The 19,882-nt window shown below is 32.9% G+C and overlaps 1 protein-coding gene across 1 annotated transcript; it reads right to left on the bottom strand.

The window, feature by feature from the left end:
- Positions 1-16,558: 16,558 nt before the first annotated feature.
- On the bottom strand, positions 16,559-18,828 carry MS3_00007447 (uncharacterized protein; the record flags this gene model as incomplete). Its single annotated transcript, XM_012943244.2, has 1 exon — positions 16,559-18,828. One exon carries the CDS (start codon positions 18,826-18,828, stop codon positions 17,572-17,574), a length of 1,257 nt encoding a protein of 418 aa, XP_012798698.1. The 3' UTR covers positions 16,559-17,571.
- Between the last annotated feature and the right edge of the window lie 1,054 nt (positions 18,829-19,882).

Here is a 19,882-nt window from a genome sequence, read left to right as displayed (position 1 = left end):
ATAAAACGATCATCGAGTGGTTTTTTAGGTTTTAAATAAAATCAGTTCATTATATTAAATTCAGGAAGACCTTATAATCTTAACAAAACCCTACTTTGATACAAATATTCATCCACCTTACGACTTTATAATCTTTCCATACTTATCATTATTAGACTAACCGTCATTGAAAAGATACTAAATATATGCATTGGTTGTAAATAATTAGAACTTCTTAAGTAGATGGATAATGGCTAGCAGTGAAATTCAGAACGCGCGTTTTTTCCTACTCAGGACTCGTCAGTTGTGTCTACCTGCATCCCAGAGTTGATGTTCACTCTGGGACTCGAATCCAATACCATTCGCTTCAAACGCCATCGCATCATCCACTTGGCTATTGAGTCCTGATAGCCATCTGCTTATGCAATGGGATGAAGTTTAATTCACTTGGTATTGTTTGCTTGTATCATCCTAAATGGAACGAAACGAGCGTCCTTGATTCCACTGCTAACCATCATCCATCTTTACTTAAAAAGCTTGTGACTTAAGGCTATATTGAGGCAATCCGCACAGGATGCACCTTTGCCAATATGAGGCTGATCAATTGCAGTCCTAAATAACAATGAGAAGATACAAGCAAAACAGCACCAAGTGAATTAGAACTACTGTTTCTAGGTTGTAAACCATGAGATAAATTGGTTCAGCTTATTCTGTTAGACTTCTTGTTCTGGTCAATTTAGTGTTTTGGAATTAAGTAATTTCTTTGTATAAATCTTTGTTTTGCTATATATATTTGACAAAAAACTCTTAAATTGATCAAAATCCTATGGATTTTGTGACTTAATGAAATATAACTGTTGGTTTCATCCTTCTTCCATTGTTAATTCACGTTAACATTATTTAATTGGACATTGAAAGTTTGGTCCTAAACTCATCAAAGAATGAATATTTTTTGTACATTATATCGATTTTATCATATCATTCTTTAGTTCAACTCTTTTTCAAGTTTTAATTTCATAATTTTCTATTCTCTCGATTATATAATTATAATTATAATCCACTGATTTCATCTCATATTATTCTCTTCTTTTTTCTTCTTTCTAATTGTTAATTTGTTTTTGGTTACTTTATTATGTAACCATTTAAAGTTTGTTGACTCTATGGATTTTAATCATTGAAACTTTACCTTTCAACTTTTATTTATATGAAATAAATCTAAAATTTTTATTAACTTTAACAAAATCTTCACTATATCAGAATGTAAATATTCATTTCTAATCACTTTCATATTTATAAGTATGTCAATATCTGTAATAACATTAATTTTAAAATATTATAGATTGTAAGCAACTGATGAGAACCTAATGAAATAATAATGAAATATACTAATCATTGTTTTCAGTCTTTTCGTGATATTAAAGTGATCTCTATATGTATGTTATATTACACAGATTGAAATCATGAGTCCATTGAAGCTAGACCACCATGTAAAACCTGGGAGCACTGGACGGCCGTTTCGTCCTAATATGGGACTCCTCAGCAGTACGCATCCACGATCCCGCACCCCGAGAGATTCGAACACAGGACCTATCAGTCTTGCACCAGGCGCTTAACCGACTAAACCACTGATCCGGCATCCAATGGTGTTAATGACCAACCCCTTCTGATAATCATTATCTGCTCACTAGTGACTGACTTCAAGAGATACTTCTGGAGTTCTAGTGAGAAGCCGTTGCCAGTGGATTTCAATCAGATCTGTTGTGAGATATCAGCTCACTGAAGACAATGGTATACGGTGGCGCAAATTCGTGGATTGTTTGAAGTTAGATATTAACACCATTAGATGCCGGCCGGCTCAGTTGTCTGGTTGGTTAAGCGCCTGGTGCGAGACTGATAGGTCCTGGGATCGAATCTCGCGGGGTGTGGGATCGTGGATGCACACTGCTGAGGAGTTCCATACTAGGACGAAACGTCCGTTCAGTGCTTCCAGGTTTTCCATGATGGTCTAGCTTCAATTGACTCATCATTTCAATCTGTGAAATTTCTAAAATCTCCACAAACCCCTTCTGATATGTTATATTAGTTAATTGAATTGATTTAAAACGTTGATATAAAATCTTTTATTAAAAACATCAAAGTAACAAGAATAACCTTGTTGAAAATGTCTGATATTTTCAATATCTATTGAATAACATTATTTCATTTACATTTTTATGAGTAAAATATAAATAAAAAAAGATGATAATTATACTATTTTGATGAATTAACAATGTTATAAAAATTAATGATTAAAGGTAGACTTTCTGAAAATGGTGGGGAAATATTACCAAATTATATTATTAGTCTAGGTAACTTACTTAAATGAAGTTTACCTATAAAATTTTGTACACTTTAATTAGGGTTTGTTAATTAATTGTTATTGAGTTCAATAATATTTCAGTTGAGATAGTAATATTAATTGATAGGTATTATAGATTTATGTTTAGTGATAGCTTTTACGAAACATCATTGGGAAGATTCAAGCAATCAATACAAAAATTAATTAAGCTTCATCAAATTACACAAGCTAGTGGCTAACTGGACTCAGTAGCTCAGTGGATAACGCGATGGCTTTTAAAGCAAATGGTACTGGATTCGAGTCCTAGAGTGAACATCAACTCTGGGATGCAGGTACACACAAGTGACAAGTCCCGAATAGGAAGAAACGCGCGTCCTGGATTCCACTGTTAGCCACTATCATCTCAGCTTATAATGCTTGTGACTGAAGACAATATCGAGGCATTCCGAACAAGATGTACAAATGCCAATAAGAGATTGATCATTTGCAGTTCTAAAAACCATTAGGAAGATTCAAACAACCAATAGAACAGAAAAATAAGACACCGTACAACGTTGGACTTAAGATATTTATCTCACACGTCGACCATGATATATTTCAACTACAGAGTTGGGACTCAATGTTTTACGGCTTTTAAATTAGATGAACTTTAGATATTATTCGACCTATTATAGTCTTATTCTGAATTTCAAAAGATCAACTAGTCATTACTTTACACTAGTTTTTCTAAAACTTCAGTTCAGTCAAAGTTAACAATAACCAATGTAATACTATTCAAATGAATATCCGAATGACTATGTTTAGTGTAAAACCGTTTTATTGTCAACTTTAAATATGCTTTTAGTTGAATAATTTGAAATTGTGTAAATATTTAATCACGAAGTTTACGACGAAGATTGTATAGTATATATAAGAACTTTCGTCTAAATTTGATCGAACAGTTTCACAGTATTCAGGCTCGGAATTGATGTGAGACATTAAAGAGGAAGCATATATTTGAAAAAGCTTGGATCAGATTGCTAGGCAAAACGTTGGATTTATTTCAAATTCTTTCGCTAAGATTTTACAAATACATTTCTCCTCTTTGATTGTATAGTATATTGTAACAAAATCTAAATTTAGAGTTGTTATTAGGTAGAATAAAGTTGATCTTTCATTACTTCATTATATTTATTTATCGGGGAGGTTAAGAAGTTTAATTATATTTTTACACACAGAGTGTAAATAGAAAATTTTAATCACATAAATGTTTGAAGATCATTTTTATGATATCCCACTGTTAACCCTAAAGTATCGAATAGCTGTCTAGGCCTAGTCGGCTATTCTTATTATCTCTTAGGTAATAATAATAATAATAATTACGAAATTCTCAAAAAAGTATCTATGTGGATTCAATCATATTTTAATATTGGTCTAGTAAAAGATAAAGATAAGTATAAGGCATAAAACTTTTATACCATCTGTATATTATTTAATACTAAAAATCACTTACTTTTATCATAAGTAACCTAAAGATCTTCAAAGTTTAGGTGGAAAATTCTATCTCTAAACCATTAAACTATAAGATATTGACAAAAATTTTCAGTTATTTTCTTCCATGAACTTGAAACAGTCTATTCATTTAAAGCGTATCAAAGGATTTAATTAACTTTGGTATAGTATATTCTGAAATTGCTATAAACACATACTATTACATTAAGTATGAATATCGCTAGGGATGCAACTGGATATGTGAACCATTCGTAACGTAATCTTTAGTTAAGAACTCATCAAAGATACACTTAGTTCATATTACTCGAAGCTAAGAAAAAATGTAATACTTACAATTGTTGGATATTGTCTGGCTGATATAGTAATAATAATGTATAAACAATTCAAACTATTACACCATATGAAATTAGATACAAACCTTGGATGAATCATGGAACATTACTGTGGAAGTTTGCGGAGATTATTGAATGTTATCATTTAAAACTATGAGGTATTGATTGGTTAATTTAAGTCAGTTCATGGACTAAATAACACCCTAAAAACCTTCATACTGATAATTATTATTTGCTCAATAATAAATAACTTAAAGAAATTTCTGGAGTCCTAGTGAGAAGCAGTGATCAGTGAAGTTCAATCTTGCAGGTTATGAGGCAGTTACCCACTGAAGAAAATGGAAGATGGAAATCAATAAAAGACATTTTTCACAAACCCTTATCTTTCAGTAATGTCTAATGTTAGAAAGAATATTGAAATTTATCTGTTAATCGTATATTATTATACATACATGTATTAAGTATTTATCACTGTATAAGATTACGCACTTTTAGTTCATATTAATGGATCATTGATCCAAATATCCGCCGATTGTTCCTCACTCCCAGTTTTTCATCGAATATGTCAATGAAAAAATATTTTTGGTGATTTTAATTATGGATATCGTTCGTTAACATGCTAATACGCCTTTTTATGCAAATGGTAAAGTATCATGATAGTTTAAAAATATACTTTATATTCAAAACCTCATAAGCTATAAATGAACACAAGTAATCTTAAGTTCATAATCAAAGGTAATAGCATATACTTCATTAGGCTTACTCAATATTCCCTTAAACTAAAGGGTATAATTATAAAATTATATAAAACTAGGGAAGTTAATTGCTAAAATACATCCAGCTGATTATTGAAAATCATCTAACTGTATCACGATTATACTTATCTAATGACTATTATCAATGAAGAATAAAATATATGTAGCATAGAGTTCAGTTACTATCTCACAGTATTTCGTTTTACGTTACATTGAATTTAATGCTTATAAACTTACACCGGGATTTAAAAAATGGTAAAACTAGGCATGACCATTCATGGCATAGTTGTTTAAAAGAATATAACTTTCAAATGTCTTAAAACCATGTGTTGATTGCGTGACAAAGAGCCATAAACATTTTTTAGAGAATTATAATGTATTATAAAGAGTTTATGTTGACATGTTTGACGAAAGGGATATTCAGCAAGTGAATTCTGATTTATAGTTCCGCAGATATCCCACCAAAGAGATGTTATATATCGAATATTCGGTGCCTTTACTGAGGGACACTCATACAGATATTGACTACCTATCAATAAGTAACGTCATGACGCACAGTTCCGTAATCTGATCTAATGTTATGAATCAAGTTATGTGGGGACACTAAGATAAGTGGCTTTGGCATATAGGGAATTTAGTTTGATGTCATTGGTTGTAGATTAACTGACGGAAGCTCTAAAGTAAGGTTTTGTGACTCACAACATTTATCAGGAAACTTTATCTATCTGTTTCGGTTGCTTACTTACTTACTTACGCCTGTTACTCCTAATGGAGCATAGCCCACCAACCAGCATTCTCCAACCCACTCTGTCCTGGGCCTTCCCTTCTAGTTCCATCTAATTCTTGTTCATTTTTCTCATGTCTATCTCCATTTGCCGGCGTAATGTGTTCTTTGGTCTTCCTCTTCTCCTTTGACCTCCAGGATTCCATGTGAGTGCTTGTCTTGTGACGCAGTTTGGTACTTTCCTCAATGTGTGTCCTATCCACTTCCAGCGCTTCTTCCTGATTTCTTCCTCCGCTCAAATCTGGTTTTTTCTCTCCCACAGTAGGTTGTTGCTAATAGTGTCCAGCCAACGGATCTGAAGTATTTTGCCTAGACAGCTGTTAATAAACACCTGTATCTTCTGGATGATGGCTTTCGTAGTTCTCCAGGTTTCCGCGCCATACAGTGGAACTGTCTTGACATTTATATTGAAAATCCTGACCTTGGTGTTGGTTGACAGTTGCTTTGAGTAACAGATGTTCCTCAGTTGTAGATATGCTGCTCTTGCTGTGCCGATCCACGCCTTCACATCTGCATCGGATCCACCCTGTTCATTATTGATGCTGCCCAAATATGTAAAGGTTTTCACATCTTCCAAATCTTCTCCGTCAATTGTGATTGGATTGGTGCATGCTGTGTTGTATCGGAGAATCTTGCTTTTCCCTTTGTGTGTATTTTCAGACCTACTGCTACACTGGTCTTCTTCTCCTGCATTTGTTGTTGCGTTTGGGATAGAAGGGTCAGATCATCCACGAAGGATAGATCGTCCAACTGCATCCTAGATATCCACTGTATACCGCGTTTCCCTTCAGATGTTGACGTCTTCATGATCCAGTCGATCACCAGGAGAAAGAGAAAGGGTGAGAGTAAGCAACCTTGCCTAACACCGGTCTTCACTTTGAACGACTTTGTCAACTGTCCTCCATGCACAACATTGCAGTTTAATCCATCATAGGAATTCTGTGTGATATTGACTATCTTCTGAGGCACGCCGTAGTGTCGAAGAAGCTTCCATAGTGTTGTTTTGTCCACGCTATCAAATGCTTTCTCGTAGTCAATGAAGTTGATGTAGAGTGATGGATTCCATTCAATCGATTGTTCCACAATGATCCGTAGAGTTTCGATTTGGTCTGTACACGATCTATCCTTACGGAATCCTGTCTGTTGGTTTGAAGTTGGGCGTCTACGGAGTCCTTCATTCTGTTTATCAATACCCTGTTGAATACTCTTCCTTTTATTGAGAGATGAGTGTTGCCCCAGTAGTTATCACAATTACTGAGATCACCTTTCCTCAGTATTTTGACCAGAAGTCCTTCTTTCCAGTCTGTTGGTACTTGTCCTTCATCCCAAATATTACTGAAGAGAATGTTGAGTATCTTTTCAGTTACTGCTACATTTAATGCAATGTTGTCTGGTATCACTGCTTTGCCACTCTTGATTTGTCTGATGGCAATGCTAGTCTCTTCAATTGTTGGTGGGCCAACATCGATTGGGAGGTCTGTGGGTGCTGCTTCGATGTTAGGTGGGTTCAGTGGGGTTGGTCGAATCAAGAGTTCTTTGAAGTGTTCATCCTACCTGTTTCGTTGTTCTGCAATGTTGGTGATTGCTTTGCCTTCCTTGCTTTTCACTGGTCGCTCCGGTTTACGGTGATTTCCAGAGAGTTTCTTTGTCATGTCATACAGTCGTCTCATGTTTCCTTCTGTTGCAGTCTTTTCCGCCGTCATTGCCAGATATTCCATACATTTTTGTTTATCAATTGTGATGCTCCTCTTCACTTGCTTGTTTACTTCTGCGTATTCAGCTTGTGCCTTGGCTTTCTCTGCTCTTATTCGGCTGATATTGATCGCTGCCTTCTTATTCCTGGAACTTATTTCTGAGGACTATCTTGAATTTGTTGAGTTTGTCAGTATCCCAAAGAAAAGCCGTATTAAACTTTTGTGATATTGTCCGCTCCATTGTCCGGTGCTTCTTGAGTTTCAATTTCATCTTGGCGACTAGCAAGGGGTGATCTGATGCTATATCAGCTCCTCTCTTGGTTCTCACATCTTCCATCGTCCTCCTGAACTTTTTGTTGATGCAGATATGGTCGATTTGGTTTTGCGTAGTGTGATCTGGTGAAGTCCATGTGGTTTTATGAATGCATTTATGTGGGAATATGGTGCCGCCTATGACCGGTTTATTGAAGGCACATAGGTTTGCAAATCTCTCACCATTTTCATTCCTTTCTCCCAGTCCGTGTCATCCCATGATATCTTCATATCCGGTATTGTCCATTCCAACCTTGGCATTTAGGTCTCCCATCAGAATGGTCAGGTCCTTCTCGATGATTGACTGCAGCCTATTGTAGAATTAATCTTTAGCGTCTTCATTTTAGTCGTTGGTAGGCGCATAGCATTGGATGATGTTCATTGAAATGCCCTCTTTCTTTGTTTTAAAGGAGGCTTTGATGTTCCTTGGTCCATGAGATTCCCATCCTATAAGTGTATTTTGTTCTTGTTTGGACAGCGTCACTGCAACTCCTTGTGTATGTGGGGCATTTTCTTCTTCATTGCCGGAGTATAACAGAAGCTCTTCTGAAGTTAGTCGTTGTTGTCCAACTTGCGTTCAATGTGTTTCACTGATCTCAAGTACCTCTAGGTTATTTCTCCTCATTTCTGCAGCAATTTGGAAGGCTCTCCCGGTGTCCCACATTGTACGAGCATTCCATGTACCTAAATAAATGGTTGCTCTGGTTGTCAGAAGGGGCGTCAGCCTCGTGACTTCCGAAGGAACTCGGCTTTCACCATGAGGTGTTATAACTCTTCAATATGAAGACGTTCTGACTCCTAGGGCAGAGTTGAAATGGTTTGAGTAATTTTTTCGGGTTAGCGTTTTTTAACGAGTTAGTCTTCAACGGGATGGAGTCGCTAACCCCATGCTTAACCGTCCTCCTTTATCCGGGCTCAGGGCGGGCAGTCGCCCCGGAGGGACTCCAGGCGGAGTTGTGTCAGTTGTTACTGAAGACAAATATCATCACAAAAGTTTATACTGAGTAGTCGACTTGTGCAGACAACGAAGGACTACGGAGGGTTAGTGAAAGCAAAAACATAGGTATGATAAGTTTTTAAATCGTTACACTGGTTTGGATATCAAAGCTCGTTTTTGTAGATCCACGTTTTTGGCTAGTGTTTATCTCCATGAAGACTAGGTTTTCAGTTTTTGTACCACTGACTGAAAGCGAATGATATTAATTTCATTTATCAAAAATTTACCAGCTATTTATATATAACGTTGTAATCATCTTTACACTGAAAACATGAAACAAAACAGCACAGTTAATCTGCCATTATGTACATTATTTCCGTGTATATTTGTAAAGACAAGACTGTAAAAGATTTTGTCATGGCCATTTCAGTAGATCACCTCTGAACAATACAAACATCTCATATGGATCCATTAGGTCATATTCCTATTAATTATTTAGAGTTTTTACAAGTAAAAGATCTCAGTGCATTAATCTAGAGGATGATAATGAAATATAAACGGAAAAATATTTGAGTAATACACGTCAAGGAAAGATTTATGCCATTTGAAGATGCATTTTGTCCTAAACTGACTCTAGTTGGAAAATTATTGAAAAACTGAGAGTATTAAACAGCTAGTTATTAATGGTTCCTACTTTCTCATCAGCTGATGGGGTGGTGAATCTAAGTTTACTGAGGTTAATGTGACACGTATTACGCATACCCAGCCATTGTTTATCAGGACGCACGATATTTGCTAATGTGGTAGTAGGTTAGAAGAAAGCTAGTAGCAGTCAAATGAAAATATGGCAGCTGTTCACAAAGTCATTAGTTGTTGAATTAAGTCGTACTGATATAAGTAGACTACCAAGTTAAATTTTTCGCTATTTCTGTGACAAAATGTTTGAAACCTTGTACGGTCACAGTGTTATACTTCCTTACATTTTAAGTCAAAGCAGTATCTACAGGTCTTTCTAAAGATATCACTCCACAAACGTCGGAAGAAATCAGAATGGCCATCAGACAAATCGAGAGCGGGAAAACAGTAACACCTGAGAGTATGACAGCCAAAGCACTGAAGTCAGATATAGGAATAACTGCAACCATGCTTCACGTTCTATTAAGGAAGATTTAGGAGGAAGAACAAATGCCGATGGACTAGACAGAGGGACACCTCATCAAGATATCAAAGAAAGGAGATCTGAGCATATGTGAGAACTACAGGGGCACCCTACTACTATCAGTACCAGGGACTGTCTTTAACAAAGTGTTGCTGAACCGGATGAATGATTCAGTAGTCGCCCAACTTCAAGGTCGACAGGCTGGATTCCGTAAAGATCGGTCATGCACAGATCAAGTCACGACACTACGGATCATCATCGAACAGTTAATTGAGTGGAACTCGTCACTGTACATCAACTTCATTGATTATGTAAAGGGATTTGACAGTGTGGACAAGAGGCCACTATGGAAACTTCTTTGACACTATGGAGTTCCTGAGAAGATTGTCAACATCATCCGGAATTCACACGACGGACTACAGTGCAAAGTAGCGCATGGAGAACAGCTGACAGATGCATTCCAAGTAAGGACCGGAGTCAGACAAGGCTGTCTACTCTCTCCCTTCCTATTTCTTCTGGTGGTCGACTGGATCATGAAAATCTCGACATCTGAGAAAAATACAATGGACAGCTGGGAACTAGTGAAAAGATTTTGACTTCTCAGATGACCTGGCCCTCCTATAACATACACGCGAACAAATGCAGACGAAGAAAATTATTATAGCAGCAGCCTCTGCATCATTAGGCTTCAACATACACAAGGGGAAAACCAAGATCCTCAAATTCAAGGTGGAGAACAGCAATCCAATCACTCTTGATGGTGAAACTCTGGAAGATGTAGAATTCTTCACATACCTGGGAAGCATCATCGATAAACATGGAGGTTCAGATGCAGACGTAAAGGCGAGGATTGGCAAAGGAAGGGCCCCATTCCTTCAATTGAAGAAAATATGGAACTCAAAACAACGTTCAACCAATATCAAAGTCACAATCTTCAATACGAACGTCAAGGCAGTTCTACTGTATGGAGCTGAAACTTGGAGAACTACAACAACCACCATCAAGAAGGTACAAGTATTTATAAACGGTTGTCTACGCAAGATAATCACGAGGAGTAACAGGCATAAGTAAGTAGTAATTAAGTAGTAATTTTTATTGTATAAGTTCATTCTTTACGCCTATTCTTTTATATAACCAATGATATTGTTACTACTTGTACTACTCCTAATAATTTCATTTCACTGTACTGATATGATCTGACAACCCAAATCCATAAATATAATGTCTAACTTCAACCAATCCACGAAGTTGCACCAACGTACACCATTGTCTTCAGGGAGTTGATATGACACAACAGATCTGATTGAAATCCACTGGTAACGGCTTCTCACTAGGACTCCAGGAAACGCCTCTTGAAGTCAGTCACTAGTGAGCAGATGATTATTGTGAGAAGGGGTTTTGTGGAGATTTTAGAAATTTCAATGGTTGAAATCACGAGTCAATTGAAGGTAGATCACCATGGAAAACCTGGAGGCACTGGACGGCCGTTTTGTCCTAGTATGGGACTCCTCAACGGTGCGCATCGACGATCTCGCCCTCCGCGAGATTCGAACCCAAGGCCTATCACTGAAGACGATGGTGTATAGTAGCGCAACTACGTGGATCGGTTGAAGTTAGACATTAATACCGTTAGGTGCTGTCTTAGTGGTCTATTAGTTAAGCTCTCGCGCGCGAGACTGATATGTTCTGTGTCCGAATCTCGTGGGGATCGGGATCGTGTATGCGCATAGTCCCATGAGGAGTCCCATAGTAGGACGAAACGGCCATTCAGTGCTTTCAGGTTTTCCATGGTGGTCTAGCTTCAATTGACTCATGATTTCAACTATTAAAACTTCTAAAAATCTCCACAAAACCCCTTCTGATAAAATAATATTTGTCTACACTTGAAGTGAAAAAATGTTATTATTTATCAACAGATAATTGTGCATTGAACTTTGAAATATTCATTATATAATTTAATTTATGAAACCTACATTGAAAAAAAATTGTTGCTATCGAGTTTCAATACTTGTTCTGTTGAATCTCCTATTAGCTAAATTTTGAAAATATTTATTATATTCAATTTGAAAATTAATGACCTTTGATATTTTTTTGTTTGAGTTGGTTCAATTTGTTCTATTTTAAATAAACACAAAGTTCTTTTATTTTTATTAACTAAACTTTATAATTTTGATTTTATTTTCAGTTTCACATCTTCCGATTGACACTGTGATGTTTTGTTGAATAGTCATCTATAAAAGATACTACCAACTGATGAGATTGTTTACATTAAATATATATTTATGAGAACTTTGACTTCGCCTGGAGCCCATTCTGGAGCTACTGACGATCCCAAGCTCGGATAAAGAAGGGTTAGGCATAGGATTAGTGACCCTATCCCGTAGAAAACTAACTCGCTAAAAAAATACTAACCAGGAAAAATAACTCAAATCATAAGTAAGTAAGCAAGTTATGAGAACTTTCGTCTAAAATTGATCGAATAGTTTCACACTATTTGGGCACCGAGTTGATGTCAGACATTAAAAAGAAAGAATGTATTTATAAAATATCAGCGAGTGAATTTGAAGTAAATCCAACATTTTACTTGGGTATGTAGTCCAAGCTTTTTCAAGAAAATAAAATCAAATATCCTTGTTGTTTGATATTTGATTATATTTCCTTGAAGAATCCTAGACCAGATTGCCAGGCAAAACGTTGGGTTTACTTTAAATTCACTCGCTGACATTTTACAAATAAATTCTTCCTCTAATATCTTCGTAAACACAAATACGGCATATCTAAACAAACTATTTTATTCTATTGCATATATACATATATAAGACAATTGAGTTAGATATCAAACTCATTGTTGTGAATATGTGTTGTAAGAACGATATCAACCAATGCTTGTGGATTTATAGAATAAATTGAACGTCAAGAGATAGACTGTTGATTGTATAATTTCATTTTGTTAAAACAAAGTTGTGTGAAGCTATTTCTTGCAATAAATAAAACTTAAACTTTTAAGAAGTGTAATTCATCTCAAGTGAAGTGGTATTAGGAATGTCTAGGCTTATATATATAAATATATCAAGGTTTTCGAATGAACTGTTTCGTTTAAACCATTTCCTTTTAATCATATTAGAAAATAAGCGGTAAACAATCTATGTTTATTGACTAGTCCCGTTTATTGGAAAAAAATATAATGTTAGATGAATACATGATGAATACCATGATTTTTTGATTGAAGATATAATTTCTAGGTTTTACTAGTCATAAACTGAGAAGTCATTTGAAACTGGTAAACAAAGATACCTTTTTGTCGTAGAACTGAAACTCTCAACAGGAATTACTCGTCATGCTTTCATACTGGGGTCTGAAAAACCCATCACGAAGTTGCTAGTGAACCTTTTACGAAGACAAGATTTTAGATTATTTTAGGTTATTATGAAATAAATTCGACCGATCTTCAAATTAGATGTAGGTAAAAGAATAATAAAAATAACATTAGCTTATCATTAAAGAATAACTCTTAGTTATCAATGCATTATTTACAATTTATTTATAAAATTCAAACTTACTAGTGATCCAAATGTTTAACTCATCCAGCAGTAAAAGTTGACTGATCGTGGAGAGATTTCTCTAGGTCAGTTTAAATCATTCTTTTTTGGTCAACCAAAAAAAGAACTTCAGAGGTCCGTGATTCATTAAGAGAATTTATTATCTAATGAAGTATTTCGTGGGGTAATACGAACAATGTGGTTTTAATTTCTGTTATGACCTCAAAATGACTTTACCTGAAGAAACAGTGAGGAACAGAAGTGATCAGCTTGCTTTTTGATTATTGTTTATGACCTTACAGTAGTGCATGCTTATAATCCTAAATGAGGTATAACCTGTAAACATTAGATTGAGGAAGTGTTTAGAAATCAATTTAGAAAAGGTTGTAAACGAGAGACCATTTGGAATTGGATCACGTATGCGACCGATTATAAGCTATTGGATTTTGCCGCTTCGTTGCATACTTAACTGTTCATATATAGAGTGTTACATAAACAAAAAATTTGCTTTCTCACACGTTTGAGAAAAAAATTGATTACGTATATTGAAAATTCACTCAGACCAATATTCACCATTATGTACAGAATGCTGATAAAACTTTCAATGTTAATGTTATGTTTTGTTATTTAGCATAGCTTCATATAGCAATCCAAAATTTCCTATCCAATATACTCAAGCAAAGAACATTTGTTCAAATCTCTTACCTTCTGTGACTTATACTGACAAATACTTCCGATTAAAACTATATAGACTGGTGAGAATTTGCTGAATACACGTACTTGTTTAAACTATATTCTCAATTATTAGGACGGGAACGTGCTTTTATCCAATCTATATTCTACTAACAGAATCCGGTTGATCTAATACTAAGTTAATTTAGCTCTGGTGTCATATCTGAAAGGCGAATTTAGGTGTATGAGTGAGCATGATGTAAATCTACTTAAAATGTGAGAAATATAATTCAGTAACTTACTGTTTATTTGAGTTAACAATAACTTTAATAATCATTTACAGATTTCACATTAGATTGGGATCGAGATTCATTCAAATTATGATAAATTACAGGTATATTTTGAAATTTAAAACGAATTGATTCACTCAAACTATCACAAAAAAATCAAACGTTTGCTAACTTTTCAGAGACAATTTCTTATAGTGTAAAATACGCACAAATCATGATGATTTTCGTGAAAGGCTGAAGTAAAAGCTTGCATTATACCTACCATTATTAACTTATTTTTTGGCCTTTTCAATGAACTACAGGCATATCAGTAAATGTAAAGAACGTGGATTCCGAACTTTATTCCTTACAACCCATTGTTACCATGCTTAAATCAAATAATACAAACCTGAGGTATGATGCCTTATAACGTATAACTAACGAAGTCATTTACTTAATAAAAAGGAATCTTTTACGTTAGTGAGGAATATTTGACATAATAGAATAGTTATCAATTAAGGGGGTTGTGTACTGAAAGACTGGAGGTTATTTTGCTTACCACATTTAGTTCTCCGAATTGCTTGTCATGAACATGTTAGGTAAGGACTTTATTTGGTAAGCAGTTTAACCGAGAACAATCGACGGTTAATATGTTAGTCTTTTAAACTATATTGTTACACAGTAAACATAATTTTACATTACATTTTGTGTAAGACGATAGCTTTAGTCATAGACTAACCTCGGCTACCAAACCGAGGTAACAGACAGTGCTTTCGTTTTGAATTGTAGATCCTTAGGAATGTACTTATATCGACCTTGAAGAAACTTCAAATCCTAAATTGTTTTCGAAATTATCAAACCAATAATTCGGAATCCATTATCTGATGTGCTCAAGTTAAGTGGACTTGTGGTAAAGCTCTGTTATCATGAAATATTAGTGTTAGCTAGCTTACTCCCAATATGGTCGATGTATTGATATATTTTATTTTTGAAAAGCAGAGATTGTTTGTAAAAAGTAAATAAAATTTTCCATCTTTGCCAGTTATACTTTTCTAGTTACAAAAACACTTCGTCAATGGAGAGGAGAATAACTACTCAGAAATAATCACAAATCTTTTTTTCAGTTATACAAGTGAATTTATATTTTGAAGTTAAAACTGTAATGGCCCTAAAAGTATCTTATATGGTGAACAACTACTCAACTGATTGTAGTACGAGTAACATGAAAACTGGACTTTCCCAATCGTCTGTGACGTATAATCAATTCCTAAGTACGATTTATTACATAACTTGGTCAATTCGTTATATATATTGGTTATAGACGCTTTCTTTTATGATATTGTAAGTAGTTATCCCGTTAGTTATTGGTTTGGTGGTTTTAAATACTACACAGTTCAGTTTATAAAAAACTGACTGTAGATAAATCACATAGAAAGTAATGTAGTCATATATAGTTTTGACTTATTTTGGAGATAAAATAAATATTAATTCAAAGTCTTCTTGTTTTTATTTGTGTCATACATTTCACGGTTACCAATACCAAGTATTAAGTCAGTTAAGTATTTTGTTAATGAGACGGTATTAACTTATATGTAGTAATTATATTTTTACCACTAACAATTCGGTGAATGACGAAATTAAATAAAGTGAAGTGAATAGGAAAATTCCTGTTTCATTATTTTTTGTTGTTGTTGCCCAGTTTGGAAAATAGCTAACAAAGTACATATTCAACACTTTCTAAGTACACTAATCAATTGTAATTTCTGCACTATTCGTTTCTTTCTACAGAAAACTTTAGAGAACATTCAATTTAGTTGGATTAAGCCAATTAAAATGAAAATGTTAATAAAACATTTCAAATTTAACAATAAAATCCTTGAAAAATAAGTTTCATTATTGTTTAAATATATTTTTGTTAAAATCAATCGACAGACCGTTTTCAATGATCGATCATCTTCAAATGGATGATGTCACGAAAGCCCTATTTAGAGTTTCAACTTATAAATTCATTATATAATGTATATATACATTATAAATAGATATTTTGACTTTAGCAAAGACACTACTTTGATTTATTAATCTTATAGTTTACTAGATTTTAATATCCTGTCTGTTTTGTAAATCTAAAAAAAACAAAACACAACTTAAATGTGACATTCTTTTCACTAAAACTTCTTTAAAATATTCTTGGAATAAGTTTCATTTGAATTTATTGTCTATTAGTGAATACCTCAATATTCATATAACAAACGATGTAAGCATATTGAAAACGTCTCAATAATAGAACAGAGCTATAATAAATAAATAAATAAATTTTTTTGGTATATATATATATAGAAAGGAGGGGGGGGGCAAGTGAAAAAAATCCAGATAATAAGTTAATCACTAGGCACCAGAATACATTTTTTTTTCATTTTCCACTGTTGACAATAAGCGTTATAATGATCAATTTAGTTGTTGTATATATTATATAAATTTATATAACTTATGATCTTTCACAAGTTTCGATTAGTACTTCATAATTCTACGCTATGCTTATACATATGTATATATGAATTGTTATTTAATGTATCGTTCTAACATTTAATTATTAATGATAGTTACTTCAAGTTATGAAAATAAAGAATACTAAAGTCAATGTAAAATTCTTAATCATAGTTAATGACAATTATTATTATGATTATTATGATTATCAGTATATAATTAAAATAAAAGAAACAATGGTAGTAATAATAATAATAAGCTAATATGATGATATCAGCTAATTTGTTTAAACAAAGTAGTAACACATACAATGTATGCAGTCAATCAAATGATGCAATAATTCATTTCTACACATATATATAGAGAGTTATTTTGAATAGATTTACTAAATAATTGTTTAAAACATTTGATTACATTTGATTCTATTGTTTTAATGGTTTATATATATATATATGCATACTATTTCTGATAAAGCACATTGTTTCATATCAGTAGAGAAAAAAGAACATGGGCATATCTTTATTGTAATCGCTTAGTTTCATTTCATTTCATATGATGAGTAAAATAAGCTCAAAATAAATTTTTTATAATTTTTCAAGTTTAAGTAGCAAAAAGAAAAAAAGAAAGAAAGAAAAGCAAAACTTACATGTTTTTATTACTACAAGCGTTATAATGATTAAAATCGATATGTGAAAGACAAAAATAATTATGTTTTTTTCTTTTTTTGTTTTTTCTTTTCTTTTAGTGATAAATTTACGATTCTTTCTTCTTCTTCTTCCTCTTTTTCTTCTGGTTTTCTTTGTTTCTCATCAAAAAACATTATTTTTTAAATGTAACGTAAAGAAAATGATTTATCCGCTGTACTATGATGTTTCTTATAAATTTTATCAGCTATTTGTTGTTCAGTTTCAGTTTCATCAATATAATTATTATAATCAATAAAATTCTTAATATTTTCTGGTCTTTTATAATGTGCAATAAATATATAAATATCACCATTATCAACAATACGATTACCTTGATCAGGATTAGTTGAAACATAACGAAAATCTACAGCTGATAAATCATTGACATTGATATTTTCCGTTAATTTTGCAAATGTTTTATCTTTTTCTTTTAATTCATTAAATTTGATTTTTAAACTATTTTTGTCATTATCATTATTATTATTATTATTATCATCATCATGATCATCATCACTATTTTCGTGGATCACTTTCTGATTATTAGGCTGTGATGATGTTGATGATACTTTTGTATAATCCACTATTTTCATATTTTCTATTGGTTCATCACATGGTTCAAATTCACATTTAATCATTTTAGATTCATCTAAATTTTGATGATTTTCATCATGATCATGTATAATCACATCATCTTTATCAATAGGTTGTTTTTGTACGGTATCATCTATATTTTGTTGAATCTCTAATGAATAATTATCATTCATTTGTAAATTATTAATACTAGCATTAGTTATATTGTCATTACTTGTTTGTTGTGAATTATCAATAGGTACTTCATTATTCTGATTTAGATTTATAGTTTCTTGCATAGAAATATTATTTTGTGAAAGTTGTTCATTGGATACATTCAAACTAGAATGTGATGAATATACACCTGGTGTTGGTAAAGTTGTATCATCTTCATTTAATATATAATCAGAATGACTTCTAGCTTTATTAATAAGTGTAGTAATATCTTTATAATGGGATTCAGGTAATTTAAAAAAATCATAATAACGACTATGTTGTTCATGATCAACACAGCCTAATATAAGTATTGTAGGATCATTATCAAATACATAATATCGTTCAATATCTTTATATGGATAAAATTTTCTTGGAGGTGGTGGACCAAATTTTGAAGCACGTTTTAATCGTATCCCATCTGGTTCACAGCGTAGTTTACTATGTGCTAATGATTTACGCGATTTAAGTGATAATAACAATGTATGTACTTGATTATGATTGAATTCTTCACCATAAGTGATTAATTTCCGTGCTATTAAATCTGTAGTGGATTCAAAATAACGTAGTCGTTTACGACGTCCGCATGATTTCATTTTATTTGTAGACGGCATTCCATAAAATAAATTATGCGTTAAATCAAATTAATTTTGTACAACAGAAATATTAATGCAAAAACCTATCAAAAAGACAGAGAGAATGAAGAGAGAACACACTTTGGTGATATTTTATCACTGTAGTTTCGTTTAAAACATGAATCTTTATTTGATGCAGACGAGATTTATCGGTGAAGAATTGTTTATTTTAGAGTTTCTATGTATTTAATAACTTTCTATAGATGATACATCAGCTGTGACCACATTTTTATTTTCAATGAATAGCTAATTATATACTATACTAACATTAGATTATTGAGAACGAATCAGGACAGATGAAATAAGACAATTGGTTGTTTTCAATGAAACAAACACCATCAACAAAAAAACGACTACACATTACACTTTGTGTTATCAAAGTATAAATAACCAATAGGAACAAATCTATTAAGTACTGATTCAGATAATGAATCAAATTACAACATTGAGTTTTGAACACCAAAAATCGTGAATTTTTAAACAGTTTCTCAATTTATCTTCCTTTTTTTTATTATTGAAGTAAAATCAATATGTTCTGTGTACTTTATTTTTATTTGCAACCACCGTAGAGTAAAACTTTAAAAAGTCCATTCAATTGAATAGATAAGTAGAGTGCAAACTCTTAACCAATAAAAGCGAAATCAATGAAATTATGTGAGAAATAGAAAATATCCGATCTGAACAACAACAAAAAAAACTTCTATCTTATAAACATCTTATAAAGTGAATGTTTCATTCTGTTTCGTATTTTAAGAGAGATTACATTATCATGAATGTATTTTGTTGTTATACAGATATATTGATAATGAGATAAACATGACTTCATGAATACTTTAACTGGTAGAAATCATTTATCTCATCTTACTAACCATTTGATTCAAAGGGAAACAGGTGTTATGAATAGACTTTATTATGAAATTACTTTATCTTGTTTCAACTTATATTAGACTTGTAATTGAAATATAAACTGTAAAGAATTACACTTTGAAGTTATATTGGATAGTAATTAATTGTGGAATTCAAAATGAGCATT

The sequence above is a fragment of the Schistosoma haematobium genome, chromosome 4 (assembly GCF_000699445.3).
Source record: "Schistosoma haematobium chromosome 4, whole genome shotgun sequence".
Taxonomy (NCBI): Eukaryota; Metazoa; Platyhelminthes; class Trematoda; order Strigeidida; family Schistosomatidae; genus Schistosoma; species Schistosoma haematobium.
Note: the sequence above shows the minus strand (reverse complement) of the source record. Positions and strands in the feature narration are given on the sequence as shown.